A 24,101-nucleotide genomic window follows, 5' to 3' on the forward strand; every position below is an offset into this window, starting at 1 on the left:
AACATATCTGTATTTATGAATGACATACTAAGGTGTATGATTAGTTAAGCACTTGCTAATACCTTACAAATGCTCAGTAGTGTGACATCAATTATAAAGAGCTAGGGTTAGCAGTAGTAGAAGTGATATATATAATTAACATAGTGGTGGAAGTAGCACAAGTGGCAAGAGTAAAGGCAGTATTAATGGTAGTAATAGTTAAGTTGTATTAGTAACAGCAGTGGATTTAGACTGCTACTGTGGCCATTTGTTCTGTGTGCCATAGACAGCCTGTTAATCTTACTAAACCGTAGGTAGAGCAGACAAATACCTGGCTAATTTTTGTTTTTTCATTTGTATTACAAAATGTTTATCCGAATCATTTAATGTTTCCCTCTTTAATACATACACCTGGATCAATTTGTTTAAATGTTTCCCATCTCTAAACCTTTTCAGAAGAGCAATATGGAATATGAATAATGTAACAGAAAGTCTGCGTGTGAGGCAGCCCTAATGATAGTGGGTATACTAAACCTGTTGAGTAAAAGCAAAGCCTCACATACACACACAGCCCTGCACACACAGTGTCACTGTTACATACCATGCATCTCCAGTGCTTTGCATAAACAGGCCCACACATTTCCACCCGCACAAGATCACACATACATAAACACCCCATAAACAAGTGACGTTAGTGTTGAAAGCTGCAGAGCGAAGTTTTGTTTCCCGTCTCCCATTTACTGTAGGAACAGACTAGCACACACACATGTATGCACACACGCAGCCACACAGACACATACATGAAATATACGGGGGGGGGGGTATGATAATTGAGGAGCCTTCTAATTGGAGAGCATACCCTTTACAGCAGCAAGCCACCATTAGTGCACCCTGTATTTGTTAGTGCATTCACAATGATGGCTGCCCTATTATAAGTACTGTTATTTAACATTCTGTGCAAGGGAAACTGTGGCTCACCAGGGGCTGCGGCGGTCATGATAAACAACGACCGGAAGGGTTCAAGCAAGGGATCTTTGTCTGTGTGTGTGTGTGTGTGTACAGTATGTGGGTATGTGTGTGTGTATGAGTCATCTGCTCCCCAGAGAACACATTAGTTTCATGTTTTTTTTCCCTCTTCAGTTTTACAGAGGTGGATTTCTACCTTTGGTTAGTTTGCATTGTGACATATTTGTGCATGTGCTGTGGTACTACCAGCTGAAGTACTATTGCATGCTAACTGTAGTACTACTTCTAGGATAAGTAGTACTAATACAAGTAGTAGATGTACTTTGAGTTCTGGTAGAAGCAGTTGTAGAAGTATTACTAGAATGTGTACGAGTTGCAGTAGGAAGTAGTAGTTCTGATACATTAGCAGCTGTAATAGTAGGTTTTGCTAAAGTAGATTAAAGACATTAATTTATTTTGTCTCGCTTACTAATAAGGGGCCAGAGCATTCCTTGTGAACAACTAAATGACTTGTGGTATACACGACGGCCAGTATTTTATCAAAAATGTATGACAATAGGTAATTTATCCTAATCTGTTACGTTCTAATTGCATGATAGCATTCAAGTTCACCCTTTTTTAATATTTACTAGTCTATATACAGACCATCTGTATTGGTCTGGAAGCCAGCATACAGTCTCTCGTGTTGAAGAATTTAATCAATATTCTGATACAGTGACCATATAGAGTAGCATCATATAGTTCCTGCAAGACCATTAGTAGTACAAGCAGTAGTACAGATAGATAAGTAGGTGTATAGTTAGAGAAATAGTGGTCAATTTAGTAATAACAGCAGAATGAAAAATAAAAGGTGTAGTATGACTAATCACTGCTGTAGCAATAAGTACATCTTTGCAGTAATTCTCCTGTTCAAATCAGTGTGGAGGTGTTTCATGTAATCGCTCTAAACTTAGCTCCTACCAAAAGAGGCTAACTCCTGACAGCTATTTGCACTGGGGAAAAGAAACGGGAGGGTTTTCTCTTATATGGATAATAACTGGAAACATTAGACACCCCGTTCCCTTAACACACAAACGGCCAGATGTCTTTTTGTTGCATGAATGAAGCTATACTTAGTCCACACGGCAATGTAAGCAAACACTGGAATCCCAAACTCTGTTGAATTTAAACGTGTGTTTTGAGTGCATAAGCCATCGCATTTGAATGAATGGGTATAGTCTTTTGGTTTTGTATTGAATTTTCTCTCGCCTTAAGAAATGGTTGTTCCAATTTACATTTCCAGCTGCAGGGAGTGAGAGTGGGCTGTTTTATACAGGCAGTCAGGGGCACAGAGACATGTTTTTCCTACTTGGATTTCTATCAGCAGTACATAAACACCGAAGCAGCGCAGATATATTGAATATCACGCTTGTCTTTCACCAATTAGTCTGTCCCTTTTTGCCCCTCTCCCTCTTCCCACCCTCCCTCTTTTGCCCAACCCCCACCCCACCTATTCATCATGTTGATGGCTCACTTGGTGCTCGTCTAATGTTCAACTGCATATTTTATACAGAATTGTCGCAACCCAAAAGGGCCGTCTTCCCTCAGGCCTGATTTTTCTGTTTGTTAATTAGCTGAAAGACAAGCATGAAAAACAGTCTGTTTTTATTTCCCCAGTGCAATGTTTTGATGGAGTCGGACGTTAATGTAGAGCCCTAGTTGTCAGGGAGTTATGAGGAGTTTGTAACAGCTTTAATTTCTCTTTATGATCGTCTTTGGTCTATTCATTTATGTGTGTGTGTGTGTGTGTGTGCGCGCGCGCGCTGATAGCAGCTCCAGTCCTAAAGCTTTTATATTTTCAAACTATGCATGCCGTTCATCTCTTATTTCTCCCTTTATCTGCTTGGACAGGTTACAGTTTTTTTACAGTAATGCTAAAAGGTCACATGCATGACCCATGGCACAATCCTATAGGGCACAAAATAGTATCTGCAAATGTTTAGTGTCCTTTATGAAGCGTATTTTTTTGACTCTCATAAGACACAGAATCATATTTATTGCCTTGAAGAACTGAGATGTTTACCTTTCAGTTGAGATGCTTTTGAGCTCAATCAGCAGTCGTATTAATAATGAAGATCCAACAATGATGCAAACGACAAAACAAAATGATCAGTCCTTCAAAACTACTTGAGAGATTCAGTTAGGTGATAGTGGCAGATTCATTAGTCTTAATGATATGCACACTGATTGCAAGACCATTTAACAAAACAGAAATAGATTATTGTCAGTAGCCCGCCTCTGCGCTCAAGTCATTGTTCCCTTCATCTTAATCTTTGTGTTACTTTTTTCCTTTCAACTTATGTAAACTGGAGACTGTTTCATGTTTTAATTAAATGTACAGTTCAACATCTGAGCAGTGACTCTTTTTTTGGAGAAGTAGACTGATGCTAGTATCATGTTTGTGATGTTAGGATGTCTATTTTAACGTTAAAAAAAGCTGAAGCTGGTGAACTGGATGGATCAATAACTGGATGGTCTGAGGGGGGACCTTTGCAATATTAAGCTGATGGTGGTTGATACATTTTATATCTCTGCAGGTCAGAGGTGTTTCAGTATTCACTGCAGTGAGGTTGTAGTATTGGGTGCGAATCCTGTACAGGCCTATACTAAAAGCTTTCCTCACAGATTTAAACTATTCAGTTCAATTTAATTTATTGAGAGCGAAATGAAAACAAAAGTTGCCTCAAGGCTCTTTATATTGTAAGGTCAACATCCTACAATAATACAAAGAAAACAGAGAAAACCCCAACAACCAGACAATCACAGTGCTTTGGTGACAGCAGGAAGGAAAAACTCCCTTTTAACAGGAACAAACCTCTTTGGGTTGAGGGGAGGAAGACAGGACAAAGACACGCTGTGGAAGAGAGCAATACAGAGATCAGTGGTCAGTAAGAATAGAGAAACTCCATATAAATGCTGGTCTCGTTTCTTGCCTACAGATTTGCTGGTAGGCACTCATCTCTTTGTAACTCTTAGCATATACTACTGTCAGAAATTTGTTGTACTGCTCCATTGAACAAGGATTTGACTGGCTGAAGATCTCATTTATCCAGATCTTCATCCAGGCAAATCCTCCTGACCTCCCGCTCTCCGGTGTCTCATCTTCCGATAGGTGGATGACCTCAAGGCCAAGCTGGCTGCTCAAGAAGTGGAACTCAAGCAGAAGAATGAGGATGCTGACAAACTTATACAGGCAAGAACATATATAACACCAGCACCTCAAGAAAAACAAAACAAAACACGTATCTGTGTTTTGGGGCATATTTCTCTGGCAGTGCTTAAAGAAATGAAGTATGATGTTAAATAAATCTTAATTAAGCACTAGGCTGTCATATCAGAAGCAGCGTCCCTATCTACGGATGGATTTCTAGTCTTGGCTGGAACTGCTCAGTAAAATATTAGATATTCAGAGAAAGTTAGGCTTAAACCTCAGTGTCAAATTAGTCGGAAGAAAAAACGCCTGCATTTTGTTTCTCAGAGCATTCTTTGTTCTCAGTCTTATACCTTGGAATTTTGATTTGTCTTTTTACAGTTTAAAATACCAGTTTTGCTTAATTAAAGAGTAGTTGTGTTTATTAAGCCACTTTACATGTTAACCTAGCAATAAATTCTGTGTGCTGGCCCCAGGAGGTTGGGATAGAAACTGAGAAAGTGTCCAAAGAGAAGGCGGTGGCTGATGAAGAAGAAGAAAAAGTGGCTGCCATTGCTGTGGTAGTCAGCGGCAAACAGAGAGACTGTGAAGAAGACTTAGCTAAAGCCGAGCCAGCCCTGCTTGCTGCTCAGGATGCCCTTAACACTCTCAATAAGGTCAGTTACTCTCTTGTCCCCTGCTGTAACGTATTGATTTACTTCATACTTTATACTTTTCTTGCTTGGTTTTGATTTAATTTTCCCAGCTTCAGTGGAATAACTTACGTGCACACAAGCCTTGAATTGTATAGGAGATTATTTAGTCATAGGATTTAGCAGGTCTTCCCCAAAATAATGTCTTCTCTGTGTTCTGCAGACATTTTACTTTATCCTTGCATCCCATGTAGGTTTATGAGCATCCTGGGGGATATTCAAAAACACCCTCTGTGTTTAAAGGTGCTCTCTGTTCAAACAAGCAGAACAGACAGTTCAATCACTGCTTAGAGCTCTCTAAAGATGCCCTAATTAGAATTCTCTGTTGTCTTCTCAGAGTCAGCACAGGTTCTTCTGTCTTTATTCTAATCCTTTCCACTTTCTCTCTTTTCCCCTCAGAAGACCACAGACAAGTACTTTTATACAAACTCAATTCGATCACAGCTTTCATTTTTCATTAGTGACTCTGTCTGTCTTCCCTACATCAGAACAACTTGACTGAGCTGAAGTCATTTGGCTCTCCAGTGGCAGCAGTGACCAACATCACAGCAGCAGTCATGGTCCTGATGGCACCTGGTGGCAAAGTCCCAAAGGATCGCAGCTGGAAGGCTGCAAAGGTAATGATGGCCAAAGTGGACACATTCCTGGACTCTTTGATTAACTTCAACAAGGAAAAGATCCCAGAGGCTTGCCTTAAGGCCATTCAGCCTTACCTGCAGGTAAGTGTTCAATTAGCCCTTACTCATTGAATTCCTTGCTAACACTGTTCAGAGTGCAATGTCTGCCGCATGGCAAGCTCAACTAATAAGTCATAAATTTAGTAGGGGTGTGATTATAATGACAATGGCACATTATGGCTGCCAAGTGTTGAAATGACAGAGAGAGAGAATCAGCTAGTAAATTAAGCATTACAAATTTAACAGCCGTCCTGATGATGAAGTTCAGTGAAGCAAACATGAGGAATGTCAGTGTGGCCAATAAAGGTAAAGTGCAGCTTAAGTTCACTATGTAGGAACTGTTGAACTGAAATTAATCTCTGTACCTTGTGAAAAAAAGAACTATTTTGGAAAAACAGGTAAAATAGTTCAAACTGAGAACTATTTTCCAACTGCCTGTGCACCAAATGATTTTACTTTCATTATCACTGATTTGCTTTTGACACTGTGTGTTTGAGAATCCAGTAATATCCTGTATCCTTTAGCCAAAATAGCTGCTGCAGATCAAATTACACAGGATAACATGAAAGGACTGTGCCAAAGCAATATAATAAACAAAAATATGTCAGCATTCGTTTTGCAATAACAAACTCATTTGTAAATTGATATTCATTCTTGGTGTACATTTAATGGACAGAGGTAGCAGCTATATCAAAAGATTTTCCAAGAAAAGAAACAGCTAGCTATATCCTTGTTAGCCTCTCATGCTTATGAGTTGGATCATGAATTTTTTACCATCATTACCACGTAGTTGCTGATGAATTATTTCAGGCCCAAACTGATGTTGATGTAGAACTGTGTGTCTTCGCCTGTATGTTTTGCAGACAAAGTTACAAAAGTTAAGCTAGCTAATGTATGTGAGAAGCCTGCTAATGTCCAAGCGTTGTAAATCATTTATTACTCTCTCTCACTTCACATCAGCAACAGTGTTAAGCCTGCAACTTTACCACACAGCTCTCCTGACGTTATTACACAGAAAGACATTTTATACTGCATTTTAACCATAATTTAATATGAATTTTATGTTCATTTTCAGGATATTTGCTGACAGCCTGAGAAATTATTAACGCATTTTGAATTTGGAAGCAGGATGTGACAGCATGTGTATCCTTTTCTCCAGGATCCAGAATTCCAGCCAGACCTGGTGGCATCCAAGTCATATGCAGCAGCGGGTCTGTGCTCCTGGGTTTTAAACATCGTCAAGTTCTACGAGGTTTACTGCGAGGTGGAGCCGAAGCGTCAGGCTCTAAGCAAGGCCAATGCAGAGCTGGCGGCTGCACAAGAGAAGCTCGCTGCCATCAAAAGCAAAATCAATGTAAGCCACTGCACTGAACTGAGACTACAGGAAATGAAAAGTTTATTTGTTGCCTGACAAGTATCTGTTTCAAAAGAAGACAATTTCAATATCTAAAATCCAAAGGATATATTCTTTGAAATTGCATTACCATTTTATTAAAGAAAGGAGTACTGTTCTTTGAAGGCATGTTCTTGTCTTCTTCTTATCATTTCTTTGACACAAACGCAGTGACACGCACAAAAAAGTATTAAAACTTAAAAGAGACTGAGAGTTGAAAAATGACTTATAAAAGTCAGAAATCCTCAGCACCTCACTATAAAAGATTCGTGAGACATCAGTGAGGATCAACAACTCCATCACCTGAAGATATGTAGTTATAATAAGATTTTGGTGCTACAGAAATAAAATAGAAACAACTGGAAGCCATAAGCAAAAGTTCAGAATTATTTTTCCAACACTTGAGTGACAGTTGACACATGCGTTCTTCCAGCAATGATCTACCAACAGCATTTCATCAATGTTAAGCTGTTGCAAGTGCTTTTAAAAGCTTTTGCAGTTAATTAATCTAAAACCAAATCTGTCAGCCTGAAAACCCTATTGATAAAAGCAGCTGTAAATAATTGTTTCTCAGTGGCGTTTGGCATTCAGCGCATCAGACAGCCCCAGCAGAGCACTGGGTTCGGTACGCTGCAGCAGCTTTTGCTGCTTACATCAAAACCTGCAGAGTGCAGAGTGACGACTATTAATAAGATCCAGCGTGACTTCTCGCTGTCATTTTTCAAGCCCTCAGTCAGATCGCTTGAGTGGAGAGTGGCTTCGGAGCCAAGGGGAATTAGCAATCCTCAAACTAATCTACTGAACCTGTGTGCCTCTCCACCGATTAATCCTGTTTGTCCTTGCGCTAATTGCTTCCATATGCCAAATAAATCCATAGTGGGACTAATGATAAGTTTTACCCAACTTTCTACACACTCCTAAATTTCTTTCATAGAAACACTTTGACTGTCTTTAATCTCTGTCTCTTAGGATTCGTTATGACCACACTGTACTTTAACAAGTGCCAATTTTTTCTCTGTTTTTGTGTGCGTGTGTGTTTGTGGCCTATCAGCACCTTAATGAGAACCTGGCCAAGCTCACAGCCAAGTTTGAGAAGGCCACTGCAGACAAGCTCAAGTGCCAACAGGAAGCAGAATCAACCGCGCACACCATTTCCCTGGCTAACCGTCTGGTGAGGAGGCTAGCCACTACCACAGACAAATACACTCTGTTTCCTGTCACAGCATGCTTACATAGTTACAGATGTGTGCACACTGCAATACTGCATTTTAAATCTGATGTTGATTTTGTCTTATCTTTGATTAGTAGCATTTAGACTAAGACACTTTCAATCAATTAAGCATTATTTGTGTCATATTTTTTATTTTGAGGTTACAACTGTCAGCACCTTTCTTGCTGGGTACCTGGGTTACCGATTCTTTCTTGTCTGTGGTGTAGGAAAGATTTTATGCCTAACACACATAAAATGATATCAGAAGCGCTGACTGAAGAAGCCAGCCACATCCTCTTCACCATCAATTATCGGGAGGAAATAGATTTAAAATGAAATAAAAGAAATGACAGGTGACGCATAATGTCTATATCAAAAGTTTCTTAATCTGATAATACAATCAAAAGAGGAGCTGATGCCATATGAGATAGCACAGAAGCTATTTGGGCCAGAAATGAATGAAGGCCTGAAATTTTTGCTATTTCATGCTGTAGTTATTCTGCCAACTGCATATACAGACTTGGGAAAAAATAGGATTGCTACAGAGTACATACAGAGTATTAATGTCATGAATTTCAATTTATATGTGACTTTTTGTGCTGTTTTATGATTTAATAATAACACATGATTGACAGAAATCCCCATTGTGGTCCCACTGGTATAAATAAATGGAAAAGATATGTTACTTTTTCAGACAACCAACACTGTCCATCAAGGTCGTAAATATTTAACAAAATAAGATTAAAAACTAGATTTTTGTTTTCCCCAAGATAACTAACATAAAATAAAATTATACAGAAATGTTCTGAGTGTCTCAGTTGGTGATCCTGTTTCTCAAAAGAATCACTAGTTTGATCAGAACTTGAGCAGAGATGAAAATCTCTCTTGGAAGCCTGACCCTGCTTCCTGGGCCCAAACAAAGGAGACTTTTGAGGAGAAGTCTGGCAAGGGTGTGGCTTTAGTCACATATAAAGCATCGGCAAAAGTTGGAGTGGGGCAATCAGCTACTGCATTGATTTTCTTTGGGTCAGCCTTCATATGTCCACCTTCGCTGACGTACCCTCGGAAGGTTACAGATGGAACTCAAAATCACACTTTTTTGTGATAACAATGAGGCTTTGAAGCACTCAAGAGACTTGTCAGCGATGCTCTCTAATGGTTTTGAACAGATAGAAACCCATTCCATAAAGCTCTCTGTGCTTTTGTGCCACTGTTCTTGAGCTAATCTGAAGGCCACATGAAATTTAAAGGTCTGTAGCAAATTGGTGAATTCTGCACCAGTTTTCGTGGCTGAGTTGCTGATATTCCGCTTCTAGTTTGTTATAATACCGCCAACAGCTGACTATAGAATGGTAACACTCCTGAGCTCCTAAAACAACCCATTCTGCCCTAATGCTCAATTATACATTTTATACACCTGTGGTGATGGAAGTGCTTGGAACACCTGAATGTAATGATTTGGCTTGGTGAGTGAATACTCACCAATAAAAGAAAACATCTGTGCCTACTGCTCAGCACCGAAGTCCACCAAAGCTTGTAAAGACAGAGAATCTTTTTTAACACACATGCATCAGGTAATAGCATGTGAGGTGAGGTGGAGCTGCTTGGGAGGGAAGCATGGATGACAACCAATCATGGACTGACTGTATCATATTGAACATTTGCTCCCGGCACTGTTGTTCAGTCATTAACTAGAGGGCTTGATAGTCTGGGCCCAGAAAGGCACCTTGCACAGTTTGGCCTGTTGAAATTAGATTTGAGTCATGTAATGACACTTTCCAGTAAAAAGAGTAATTTCTTTATTTGACCATATTACCATCATTTATCCTGCTGATTTGTCATGCAGCACAACTGCTTTTCTGAGTCATTACAGACAACCTGCTTTTAAGGCTTCATCAGAAGATTCTGACATTTCCTTCTGTCTTAGGAGCAATTCACATGATACTTATCTAAGTACTGCAAAATTAAACTGCTAGAAGCTAAGGCTTTATTCAGTAATGGAGACACAACTTACTGACAGGCTAAAAAAACGCTAGACATCTTTATCCTTATAAATAACGTTTCATCCAGTCTTCTGCAAAGGTTTTGTGCACTGCAGAATAAGAAAAATGGTCTGATATTGCACAGGTGTCTACTCCATGATTTGATATGAAAAGCTGCCATCTTGAATAATACACAAGATAGGGACCGTCTCAAATGTGTATTCAAAATAGTCTGCAGACAAAGAGCCTCCTTTAAAAATCTGTCACTATATATCGTGCTGCTTGTTTAATAAGGGTGGTTAAAATGGCTAAAGTGATTAATAGTAGTTCAAATATAAGAGCTGAGTCATTATAGGTGGTGACAATAACTTGATATTTTGGAGAAGGTCAACCAGACTTTTTATAAATAAATTTAACTTTGTAACTCAGTAATTATTATTTTCTTTGTTCCTAGATTGCCAACAGTTTGGAGGATAATTTAATCAAATCGTCCCCAATGATGACAGAACTTAAAGTGCTAACTGGAACTTTATTCCAGTTAGTTTTTGGAAAAACTGCCAGGACAAACGTTAATTAACACAGTGTGAAAGTATGTTTATTTATATTTATATATGTAAATATATATGTGTGTGTATATATATATATATATATATATATATATATATATATATATATATATATATATATATATATATTAAAGCTATCTATATCTTTAAATATAGATATATTTGCCCCATGTTAGTGTGGTTGTCTCTGCCTTTAGGTCCACAATACATTTACATACACACACACATATATATATACATATTCACATATACACATAAATCCTGTAATCATCTTTTGGTTTGTAAATCTCCTGCTTACAGCAGCAAAATGCAAAGATGAATGTTGACAATGCTAGTATGATAATCTAAATTATTCAGAGAAAGCTTCTAAAAGACCTGACAGAAGCAACAAACAGAGGTTGAGGTTGTGCTTATTGCCTAGTCAATCCAAAATGTCAGTGCAAATGCAGTCAACTTGCTGAAGTGCACGGTATTTCTGTGATGTGCACTGAGAAGTTGCAGTCTGTGTTAGTGCGTGCGCCCTCTGAAGTTTAGAGGACATAAGATATTGAGGGGAACTTTATTGATCCCTGGAGGGACACTGGGTCATTGCTAAAAAGTAAAAAGTAGTGGTGTCGGTGCACAAGCAGAGTGTTTAAACCTAAAAATGGTAATAAAAAAAAACAACTCAAAGGTATTAAGGCATTGTTGTGGCGATTTCCTTAAATTATGGTTTAGCACCTTGGCAGCAGCAGCCATCATTTGATTTTGATTCTTTCCACAATGGCTTTGGGGAAGATGATGGAATGACGGTATTTCATTGGGAAAAATGAAAAAAAAACAACAACTTTAAAAGTGGTCTGCTGCTATTTTCTGTTTAGGTGGGTGGTCTAGCATCAGAGAATGTTCGCTGGGCAGAGGCTGTAGAGAACTTCAAGAAGCAGGAAAGGACTCTGTGTGGAGATGTTCTCCTCATCACCACCTTCATCTCCTACCTAGGATATTTTACCAAGCGCTACAGGGTCCAGCTTATGGACAGCACGTGGAGGCCTTATCTCAGTCAGCTGAAGGTGGGTTCATTATGTGTTATTTCAACTTGAATTAGCCACACTGCAAGAATTGTGAAAAGTCTTTGAAAACCTTTACTTGTAAATCTGACTGAAATGTAACACAGAAATGAATCTGCAACCGGCCCTGTTGGTCTTTCTCTATCTCTGCATGTAATTATTGTTTGCTAGTGATGTCAGGACTTTAGGAATTTTGCCCACAGCTAAATGTACAGTGGAAAAAACAATAATCTGTTCAGAAAACCTTATATATATTTTATAAAATGGTTCAAATTTAAATGATTAATAATATAACTTGAGTAAATATAAGTAGCTTTTGTAAAAAAAAAAATAGACTTAAGGGATATTAATGCTTACTCAGCAGTTACAACGGGTTTGTATTACGCAAAACATTTAGAATACTTTATGAATTAATTAGGTCATGTATCATGGCTGATAGGACACATTAACAACTGCAGTTATAAAATGTTATGTAGTGTTGTTTATCTATTTTTTATTGCTTGCAAATTGTAATGCTACTGGTAAATGTTCCATTACTGGGCAGCTGCTGGCCTTTTGGGCCACTAATAGTGTTTCCATGATTTGAGTCCACCTGTGAAGCAAACTGGCTGAAATGAACCCTCACCAACAAGCAGTGTTTTGTTACAATTTTCCCATTAAAATGTCAGTAAAAGTCCTGCGTTGAGCTACCTGTTTGGATTGTTAAAATGCGAAGGAAAGCAGCCCATGTCACGGCTGGCGGAATGAGCCGTGTGGTGTGGAGGAAAGGGAGGACCCAAAATGCAGCAGTGACTGATGATACGAGTGATGTTTATTTACAAGGTGACAATGGCAGAAACAGGCAGTGAGGCATGACAAAACGACTGAAGAAACCTAAACTGGGAGAACTAAATGACAAACCTGAGACCATACAAAAGGGGTGCGGGGCAGAGAGACGCAGAGACAGGAACACCATAGAACGCAGACGAGCCGACAATGAACACAGACCGACACCCACTAAATATACACACACACACACAAGGTAATCAGGTAATCACACACAAGAGGGAAGAACAGCTGAACCTAATACACATGAGGACCGGAGGACACAAGCTGAACACAATGACAACAGACACAGACCTTCAATAGAATAGGAAATCCAGAACATGAGCCTTCAAAGTAAAGCAGGAACACACAGACTGATTTACAACACAACACGGGGACATGAACAGAACACCAAGGACAGACACAGGTAGGGCTGAATACACACACCAAACTACAGGTTCAACCCTAAACCAATACAAAATCAGAATAAACACAAAGCACAAAAATGAACTTCAAGGAAACACAAAACGCTGGGCCAAAATGACCCAGGACCATGACAGCCCACCTCTCTTGCAGTGTGGTTGAGGCTGCAAATCTGCAAAGTATTTTGCAGATTTATATAATTAATGTAAATCTGCTAATATGCTCTATAATTTAATCTATTAAAATAAATTAGGTTGGCTTTATTTGGAGGTCAGTAAAATTTTACCCCTGAAACTTTAACTAAAGTTTAATTTGCGATCAATCGTTTTATTCATAATGGTTGTTAAAGCGATTGTACCTGTTTGGACATTTGTTTGCCTGGAGGCCCAACTGAGAAAACGTTATGTTGTACATTGCTGGTCTAATTCCCACAGCACTAAACACTGCTGTTTAGTCAAACTCTATGGCATCTCAGAGATAAATACAAGGTGTCCTCTGACACTGGTGTCATGAATCACCCATCACGATGACAGATGGGTCTCACAACCAGGCAGGAACATCACATTTTGACACAACAGGCACCTTAAGCATCCTTTTTTAAAGTGAAGGATTAAAAGATATATTTTAATCCAGAACACGATCATTTTGCAAGCCTAACTACGTAGTTTTGGTGGTTAAATCAAAACGCAAATGGAAATAAATGGCAATAGAGAAAAAAAACTAAACTGGAATGTCACTGTGATGTCACTGTCTCAACTGTAGTCAGAATCAGAAAATCAGGGAAAAACGGGCTAGGAAGGTAGAGACATTCATTCATTACTAGCAATATAATGCCTGTTTTCTGTGCTTGAAAATACCACGGCCGAATGTTCACAGAAGTCCTGAGGCACAAATACAAAACAGTGGTAGCACAGATAACAAGTTGCATTGCTTTTTATCACTACCACCGTCAGCTTCTCTGACTGAGACATGTCTGTTATGTTCACTGTTCACTGATGGTTTAGCTCTTCTATTAATATTATTAAACATTAATTTTCTTGTTTTAATTTTTTAGTATTTAGAATAGATTAGAATAATCCTTTAATTGTCCCACAAGGGGAAATTTGGTTGTAACAGCAGCCAGAAAGACACATATACAAACAAAGAGTACACAGGACACAACAGAAACAGGGATAGCTCAGTAGGTAGAGTGGTTGCCCATGATCGGAAGGTCGGGGGTTCGATTCCCCTGAACAGCTACCCTGAGGTACCCCTGAGCAAGGTACCGTCCGTACACACTGCTCCCCGGGCGCCCAATGGCTGCCCACTGCTTCACCGAGTGAATGGGTTAAATGCAGAGAGGAATTTCCACATTGGGATCAATAAAGTACTCTTTCTTTCATACACAATTTTTCTTACATATTTACATTAAGGACAATGGTTACTATATACAGAGTATTGTACAGTTATTAAATTAAATAAAAATAGCTACAGATAAGAGGCAAACCAGGTTGTAGTGCGAATCGGTTAATTAACTTATTGCAGTTACAGCGCAGATGTAAACATCTCTGATTGTTGGGAGCAGTTCTGATTGTACAGTCTGACAGCTGCAGGGAGGAAGGACCTGCAGAAACGCTCCTTCGTGCATCTAGGATGCAGCAGTCTGTCACTGAAGGAGCTCTGCAGTTCAGCAACATTTACATGCATGGGGTGGGAGACTCTGTCCATCAGAGATGTTGGCCAGAGTCCTTCTGTCTCCCACCACCTGCACTGGGTCCAGGGTGCATCCCAGAACAGAGCTGGCCTTCCTAATGAGTTTGTCCAACCTCTTCTTCCCGGCTGCAGATAAACTGCTGCTCTAACATACCACACTGTAAAAAATGACAGATGCCACCACAGAGTCATAGAAGGTCTTTAAAAGCGCTCCCTGTACTCCAAATGACCTCAGCAGCCACAGCAGGTAGCGTCTGCTCTGACCCTTCCTGTAAAGAGCATCAGTGTTGTGGCTCCAGTCCAGTTTATTATTCAGGTGAACACCCAGGTACCTATAAGAGTCCAATATCTCAATGTCCACTCCCTGGATGTTTACCGGTGTCAGTGTGGTGGGTCTGCGTCTCCAGAAGTCCACCACCAACTCCTTCGTTTTCCCGCCGTTGATCAGCAGGTGGTTCTGCTGACACCAGTCTACAAAGTCCAGAGTCCACTGTCTGTACTCTGAGTCATCCTCACCTGTGATGAGGCCGACTATGGCAGAGTCGTCAGAGAACTTCTGTAGGTGGCAGCGTGGGGAGTGGATGGAGAAGTCTGCAGTGTAGAGGGTGAAGAGGAACGGTGCCAGCACAGTTCCCTGTGGGGCCCCCGTACTGCAGACCAGCATATCAGAGACACAGCCCTGTGTCCTCACATACTGTGGACGTTCTGTGAGATAGTCCAGTATCCACTTTGCGCTATTAACCAAAGTTTAATGCAAATCACATACAATAATGATCCAAAGAAAGGATTACCAATTTGGGCATTTATTTGCAGATGTAAATAGTCCCAAATGTAATCCTGCTCTACATGGAAACCACAATGTTTTTTATTCTAACAGCAGTTGCCAGTCGACTTTTGATGAACATAGATTTAAATACTAAAGGGAAAAGTTTATCTGTTCCTTTTTAACAACGCACCATTGCTGTGACTTGTGACCTGTCAGTCATCATGAAGAAGAATTGAAACAGTTCACTGGGAAAAACTAATTAAAATGCAAATCACGTGTAAGGTTCCTATCCCAGTGACGCATGACCTGGACCCTTTGACACTGCTGACTGACGACGCTGACGTTGCTACATGGCAGAATGAGGGGCTACCTGCTGACAGGATGTCCACGGAGAATGCTACCATTCTTACTTCTTGCCAACGCTGGCCCCTTATGGTGGACCCCCAGCTGCAGGGCATCAAGTGGATCAAAAATAAATATGGTGAAGACCTGCAAGTCATCCGCATCGGACAGCGAGGGTAAGAGCCTCATAGAAAACTGCAGTACTGAGGTTTTTTGGGCATTTAATAACCAGAATTTTGACAGATTCATTGTTATTTGTACCTTAAAGGTACCTAGATGCCATAGAGAGAGCGCTGGCAGCAGGTGATGTGGTTCTGATAGAGAACTTGGAAGAAACGCTAGATCCTGTTCTTGGACCTCTGCTTGGCAGAGAAACCATCAAGAAGGGAAGGTAAGGCTCATGCTGAAAGGTGTCTTAATACTTGTAGCACTGAATGAAGCATTGTAAGGCACTGCTTCAGACAATGATCTAATTCAGGAAACTTTCTACTCATATGTAACACCGCAACAAGCACTTTCTTTTCACTGCCTTTTTTAATTATTGACACCACATGACAAATTAAAAATAGACACTATAAATGTAAATCTTTGAGAAACTATTGTTAGTTAAAGCCTAGCAGAACTTTCCAAATAAACCATTTTAGTATGTCTGTGGTTTCCACACAAAAACATTTTAAATACATTTAACTTCATTAGATTCAATACATGAGCTCTATCAGTGATTACACTATATAACATTTCTTTTTAATGAAGATGGACAGTGGCATTTATTAACTTGGTAATGTGTTAGCAATGAAAGGATATTGTTTGATGGAATTGATGGAAATGAAAACTATCAACTTACAGAGAGCTGAATTGAAGGACCTCCTGAAATCATGTAAAAATTATGCAGCAGGTCAAAATTTCATTGCAGCAACTTAAAATGGTACTCAGTAGAAGAGCCCCACATGCCCGACAACATCAGGGCATGCTTCTAATGAGACAACGTGCGCTTTCCTGGGAAATCTCCACACAGATCTGGACCAGGGTTACACTGACCCCCCTGGAGAGTCTGAGGTGTAATCTGACAGTGTTGGATGGACCAAAATATAATATGCCACAGATGTTCTATTGGATTTAGGTCTGGCAAATGTGGGGGCAAAGTCAGTGGTATCAATTCCTTCATCTTCCAAGAACTCCCTGCCTCCAATCCTGCCAATGCCTCATAGAGTAACTACCTGTCTGCTGGAATCTCCTCCATGCTATTGAGACTGTACTGGGAGACACAGCAAACCTTCTGGCAATGACACATATTTGGTTGGACTACCTGTGCAACCTCTATGGGTTCCAGACATTGGTCCATGCTATCAGTAGTGACAGTGACCCTAGCCATTTATATATATACAAACAAATATATATATATATATATATATATATATATATATATATATATATATATATATTTGATTCCCAGATCCTCCAGTCCATGTGTTGAAGTATCCTTGGGCAAGTAACTGAGCCCTGAGTTGCTCCCGATACATCCGTCGGTGTGTGAGTGTACAAGTGAATGTTGGATAAAATTGATTATGTTGAGATAAATCCCTCTGTGGATGTGTATGTGATTGGGTGAAGGAGAGCTTTAGTAGAAAATGCTTTGAATGCTCAAAATTAACAGAAAGGTGCTACATAAGTGCAAGTCCATTTACCACTAGGAAGTAGGAAAAGCAACTTACCTAGCAACAAGAAGTGTTTTACAGTGTATTGAAGGAACTTTAGGATTTAAACAGCTGTTCATGATTTTAGTTAGTTATATAAAAAAAACTTATGATAGAGTGTGTGTGGTGTTCCTCCTTGTGCCTAAATAAGCCAGTGAAAAGAGTGAGTGAACCACATGACAAAATAACAAAATAAAAGCCTGGTCTGGTGACACCCTGATGTAAGTAATGGTCTCAGCATAGCCACACCTATAAATATTGTCTGGTTCAGTCACTGTTAAATACACATAGAGGGTCACAGGACATGTAGTACTGACAATTCAGGCTTACTAGAGCGTCATATGTGTCCCTAACAGTTTCCTAAGTTTCTGCAGTTTAAATGTGCAGCATTTTCAGGAAATGACTGTAATACATTTGAGAGTATTTTTTTTAAACTATATCTGTCATGAAGAAAAATCAGTTGGTTTGGCATTGTCAAAAACTATCATCCTTGCAGAAAGGTTGTGTGACATTTTTGACAGGTTCTCATTACAAACAAGTGTCCCAGTTTGAAGATATTTGTTTGTATTAAACATATGAAAGACAGAAAAGACAGATGTTTAGATCTTTGCCAATAATGACATTGTCCACTATTATATGTGCTGTTTCAGAATCTCTACTTTCACTAAGAAACCCTCACTGATCAAACGTTTCTGTTCCTGATTTACAAACAGGTACATAAAGATTGGAGACAAGGAGTGTGAGTACAATCCCAGTTTCCGTCTCATTTTACACACCAAGCTTGCCAGCCCTCATTATCAGCCAGAGCTGCAGGCCCAGTGCACCTTAATAAATTTCACAGTGACCAGAGACGGTCTGGAGGACCAGCTGCTGACTGCCGTGGTCAGCATGGAGAGACCTGATCTGGAACAGCTGAAGGTGAGAAAGTCAGTGTAGGCAAGGAGCAACCCTGCCTGATACAACTATTTGACAACAAAGGGGAGTTTTGACAGATTCGTTTTCATCCAATATGTTACAGGAATGTAAAAGTGAACCTGAGCAGACATGAAAGGAGCATCTGTCACACTGCTCGGATGTTATCAGAGAACAAACAAGCATTCCACGATGGACTCTTTGAGTTTCTCTCTTAACATCTTTTCTGAGCAGGTGTAATTAAAAGTCACAGTCAGAGGAGTCAGGGGCCTCCTAGAGCTGCACATAACACTCTTGCTCGTCATTATCAATCCTTAATGGTTCTCGTCAGCAAGAAAAGATCGTCTGTCTTTAAACATCACAAGGTCCGGGCTCTTTGATTCCAAAACAATCAGCTAGCATCTTTGATTAATGGCTGGTGGATGTGGGATAATTATGAGGCTTAGTATGGCGCACTTATGGAGACTGGGAACCTGCACGGCTATGAACGTGCACATCGGCACCTGTGTTTTCACGTGGCATGTGTGTGAGCATGAAGTCGTCTAAATGAAACATTTTTAAATGTACACCAAATGGTGGTTTTAAATTCAAAGTGTATTAACGTCCATCCTCAGGTATGGTGATGTTCACAGTTTCCCAGCAGTGTTCCAATAGTGTTTTCTTAGGGGAGTTGTTGAAATTAATGTGACACACAAGCATTTGCCCAGAGCTAATTCCCAATTACAGGACATTTGCATATTGCTCCGAGAGCACAAATAATATTGAAACGGTTCATTTTAAATGCAGAAATCAATCGGAGTTGTATCATCGCACTATTTCTCATGCTCTGTCAGTACCTTCTTGTGACAGAGGGGTTCTGTCTGTCTGTGCAGGCTGTCTCGTAAGCACACTGCACATTCACTCATTTTTTAATCTTCACCGCGATCATGCAGCTACCATTATCCTTCTCTGATACGAGGGTCGCACATCAAAGCAGCAGTGTGTGTCGTTTGGACTGATTGCATTTCTGCAACATGTTAGCAAATAGTTGCCTACTGAGTTTCCTCAAACAGAAACCAGTAATCAGTTAAATACCTGGTCTCTGGTGTGTTTCTGATTGGACACAATGAAATACACGGATTAAGTGCTGATTTTGTTTTGTGACTGGGCATCTGCGTTATTTTATATTTAGCAGTGCTGTTGTGTTCTGCTACTTCCATCCCTTTCCATGTGTGCACCCAAAAACCTGAAGGTGTGGAGAAAGGAGAAACCATAACAGCAAATATGACAACGATTAAACAGGATGGCTGTAGCTCAGGAGTTAGTAGGAGGAGGTCAGCGAGGTTGGTGGTTTGATTCCCGGCTACTCCAGTCTGCCAAGAGCAGGATATTCTTGGGCAGATAGAAACACTTAAGTTGAAAAGCATATAAAAAAGTGCTTGTGTGAATGGGTGAATGAGGCAAGTTGTGTAAAGTGCTTTGAGTGTTCAGGTAGAGTAGTAAAGCACTATACAAGAATCAGTCCATTTACCATTAGGTCAGAATGAGAGGGGGGAGTGAAGGTGGGTTGCAAAGCAGGTTGCAGATGTGGGTTTGTTTTGAATTAACTATTACTAAACTTGATTCGACAATTACTTTAACAGAGATCTTTTCCACGAATAAAAAATATCCTTTTTATTGTGGAAAAGATCAGTTGAGTTGAACTATGATTGCACCAAAACTGCAAAGTCATGTTCCATGTAACCAGAAAAGGGAGCTGACCCACACTTCAAGCCAACCCTTTGTAATACATGCAGTTATTCAATCTGTTTGCTGTATATAGGAAAAATCATGTAAATTGCTGACACATCAAAGAGATATGGCTGTAATGGTCAGATGTAAAGCCTGCTTTGACTCCGACAGTGGCAGATATTTTATCGTATAGTGAGCATCACATTGAGCCTATCACACTGTTCTCTGCTCCTATTGAAACGGTGCAAACTGTCACCTTTTATGCAAACATTGATCCTAAAGACATTACAGAACAGTAATCATTATATGTGACCTCACGCTTTCCTTTTCTTTCTTTGATTTTCACCTTTTGTTTGAGTAAAACAGTCTTTTCATTGCTGGAAACATTGCTTTGATGCAAGGTCAAACAGAAATAAATGCTTTCATAAGCTCAAGCTACCATCTTAAATCATTTGATGATAGACAATATCAGAAAAAGCCCTTGAAGCACTGCCCAGCTAAACAGTTAATCCTAAATCAAAAAATCCTATTCACTTTTGAAGCACTGACATGTGCTAATTTACCATTGTGTTGCAGTCACCCTGGGTACTGTTCCTTTGACGTGCTGCCGTTTATCACCAAACTTTGAGAATTATGTAATCCTGTCTTGATGCTCCCTGTAAGGAGCTTTAAGCTTTTTTAAGCGTTTTACTTTGGTAGCCTCATTTATGTTCACACATCTCCAAAATCAAGGGAGATGCAGATAGACGACGCTTTAAGGTGTATTTCCCTTTTTAATGTAAATGGCTGCCTTTGTTCTGTAGAGCTATTCTATTTCAGGCAGCAAGGATTAGAAAGCTGCTGTTCCACTCTGTTGATCAGCAGCTGCAGCTGTCCGGCTCAGTACTCAGTACTGTGAGCAATTTACTGCAAGTTGCTGGCAGCTCTGTAGACAACTTTTGAGAAGTAATGAGCAGCTCTTAGTTCCAATATCCATAGTATGGGCTGATGTTTATATTTAACCCAAAATTCACTTGATCAAAGCTGCAGTGCATATCAGCTGCTTGAAACTGATTGGCCGATAGCGTTACTGTACCACAGTAATTAGACGACACATTGACACACTTTCACTGTTCCTTAAATGCAGCTCTTGTTAGTTGAGGAGTGAAGGGGAAATAAGAAATTCCTTCTTGAGTACAAGTGTAGCTGACGGCAGCGACTCAGAGAGATCAGAACGGAAGATACTGTTGGAACTCTGTTAATGGGTGAGGCAGATTTACTCTAACACAATCCTATTTGCATTTTGATGGTTTCTTGAGGTGCCTTTGTTTGTGTTGGGTCTCCGTGGGCAGCTCTTTACTCCAACCTGTGGGCTTCCATCCAAAGTCAAATCAGCATTTTTAATAAATGAAAATGGGAAAAGAGAAGTTAAAAAAGCCAAAATGCCAGAGTTATTTTAAGCCTTATGCCCCCTCAGCAAAATCCAATCGAGAAGAAATAAAGTTTGATTTAATGAAGCTTGTTTAATTAGCATTTCACTGAGATTGGAGGATGACAAAAAAAAACAAGATCTAGAGCTCACTTATCATTTTAATTAACGCTGAAAGTTGAAGGTGGGTGGTGGTTGGGGTGAGGGTGGGGGTGAGCTGTTGCTGGCTGTGTTCACTCCCGAACCCCCTCCTATCAAAACGTGGCCGACAGAATGAAGTGCTGAATGGCTCTTTGTTGTCAGTAAACAACCCGGAGTGATAACAATCATCAGATTGATGAGGGAGTGCAAATTGGCTGTACCTGTTTATATTCTTCGAATGACTCTGTGCCATTATACCTTTAATGAGGTTAGCGTTGCTACTGAGCCGTAAGATGACTGCTGGGTGAAAGCGCTCTCATTTAAGCAAAGCCAAAGATGGAGCTAAGGAGCTTAAAATGTCAAGTTGCCTTTTTGGAGAGTGCACAGGGGGATGAGTCTACAACCTTTTACCACAATAACTACGTCGTCTGGTCCTCCCTAAGCACATGCAAGTGTGTTTGTGTGCACATGTGTGCATGCTTGCGTATTCGCTCCGGCGCAGGCCTTTCGGTATTAATGAGAGCTAAAATGCTCCACTTCTTAAATTACCTTAACAGGGCTGCTTGCTGGCTCTCGCTAATCATTTGCCTAAAAAAATGATAGATGTAATATCTTATTTTAATCCCAATTAGAGTGTTCTGCTGACTGGTTAATTGTTTGTTTTTCCAAAGCAAGGGTAATTACAAGTACAATGTGCCAGAGGAAAGCTAATCGTTAAAAACTGACTCATTACTGGATCCAGTTGGGAATGTTTTAGCTTGGATAGCTTTTCCCCGCAAGAGCAGAGAGTGCAGGCAAGTAGAAGGTCACAGTTGAGTCACTCCAGTTAAATGTCTACCACTCAAACCAGGCTTTTTTCTTTTCTTTTCCAACCACACACACATGTCAGGTTTTTCCTTAAAATGCCACGATTCATTCTCTGTGTGCAACTTTTCTGCTACAGAGTTGGTAATAACATACAATTTAAAGCATCTGGGATTCAACAAAACAGAGGCTCAATTAGTTCTAACAATGGTGTGAAATACCTCTCATCACAGCAGTAGGAAATACTGTCATAAAGAGAACAATTAAGCATTGTGATCTCTTAAACTATCTGCTCCCCTGGCGCGATCGAAGCCAAGTACGTCTTTTGTCATGTGTGAGTTTTGCCAGAGGGAGGAGGAACAGTTCCACCCCCACCCCATCAGCATCTTCTGTGATTACACGTGGGCAGAAACAGCACTGCCAGAAATGTATTACCAGCCGCCTGTCAGGGACCACGCCACTCAAAAAACCCCTGTGCTATTATCCGTCCCCGACAACCCTCCAAGTAGGCAAATCTCACAACAGCCCACCCTCCAGTAATTACAACAATTCAAAGGTCGCAGAGGCTTCTATTAAGGGAAACTTCAATAAAGCAAAGTCATTAACGGGCAGAAACAAGGAGCTGCAACAGAATATAATGAAGGACAGGGCAGGATGAAGCTCTGTCTACTTTGTTCTCCTGTCAAACACCAGGCTTTGAAAAAAAGTGAAAGTTTCTCTCAGGAAATTTTTTTAAGCCAAAACCAAAAAAAAAAAGAAAAACCTGCTAGATTGAAAGCTTTGTTAGAAGACGGACTGCTCTAATGCATTTGGGGAGGTAATAACCCCATTATTGCACTGCATGATGCCTGCATTGGTACATAATTGTAAACACGGCATCTCGTAAAAGCTCATTCAGAAAAGATGTGTGTGTAATTCCCCATCAAAGCGCCCTCCCATCTTATTCAAATCGACGGCCTCATCACACCAAGGGTTAGGTGACTCTGAAAAAGTTTGATGTCGGCAACCAAACAGAAGCTGGTTAATCCATCCCAGAAAACCCCCTCCATGTGTCCGGACAACTGATGCAGACTGTATTGATTAGTTTTGTCTTTGAGGTTCTTTTTTTTCTGTTTAAAGTTTGACCTGACGAAGCAACAGAACGACTTTAAGATTACTCTGAAGACGTTGGAGGACAACTTGCTATCCCGTTTGTCTTCAGCTTCAGGAAATTTCCTCAGTGACACGGAGCTGGTGGAAAACTTGGAGACAACCAAACGCACAGCTGCTGAGATCGAAGAAAAGGTTTTTGTCTTCTATTTGCTTTAATCTTTTCTCACACTTTAGATCACAGCCTTCAAGTGACAGTGTTACTACTGACTACAAGCTCTCGTTAGAGCACTTACCATTGACACCATCTGAAGTCTTCCTCTTTTCCTACTGCCTGGCAACTCCATCTTCAACATCCCTTGTCCACTATCCCTCCTCTGCTCACGTTCAGACCACCTCAACATTGGCTGTCTAACTGTTCAACCTAAACTGTTCCTCTCATGTACTCATTTCTAATCTTGTTCATCCTGCTTGCTCCTAATAAAACTCCTAATATCTTCAACGGTGCCGCGTCGGCGTCCTGTCAGTGCCGCTGTCTCCATGCATAATAGCAGTTCTCACTACCATCTTGTAAAACTTCTCTTTCGCTCTTGCTCCTTCCTTCTGTTGCAAATC

General features: G+C 40.2%; 2 protein-coding genes across 2 annotated transcripts in view; one reads left to right on the forward strand and one right to left on the reverse strand.

Annotated features, from left to right (window-relative positions):
• The window catches only part of myocd (myocardin), a 550,512-nt gene that overhangs the window by 270,435 nt on the left and 255,976 nt on the right, over positions 1-24,101 (reverse strand). The gene's annotated exons all lie outside the window — the stretch shown is intronic.
• Positions 1-24,101, forward strand: part of dnah9 (dynein, axonemal, heavy chain 9) — a 186,561-nt gene that overhangs the window by 103,425 nt on the left and 59,035 nt on the right. The window contains exons 56-65 of the mRNA XM_082543074.1: positions 4,097-4,177; positions 4,612-4,791; positions 5,316-5,546; positions 6,664-6,858; positions 7,949-8,068; positions 11,516-11,704; positions 15,669-15,904; positions 15,997-16,119; positions 18,136-18,340; positions 23,517-23,681. Of these exons, the coding sequence (XP_082399200.1) occupies positions 4,097-4,177; positions 4,612-4,791; positions 5,316-5,546; positions 6,664-6,858; positions 7,949-8,068; positions 11,516-11,704; positions 15,669-15,904; positions 15,997-16,119; positions 18,136-18,340; positions 23,517-23,681 (1,725 nt within the window). The remainder of the gene's footprint in view (positions 1-4,096; positions 4,178-4,611; positions 4,792-5,315; positions 5,547-6,663; positions 6,859-7,948; positions 8,069-11,515; positions 11,705-15,668; positions 15,905-15,996; positions 16,120-18,135; positions 18,341-23,516; positions 23,682-24,101) is intronic.

This window comes from Aulonocara stuartgranti (assembly GCF_965226115.1).
Source record: "Aulonocara stuartgranti genome assembly, chromosome: 8".
In the NCBI taxonomy this organism is placed as follows: Eukaryota; Metazoa; Chordata; class Actinopteri; order Cichliformes; family Cichlidae; genus Aulonocara; species Aulonocara stuartgranti.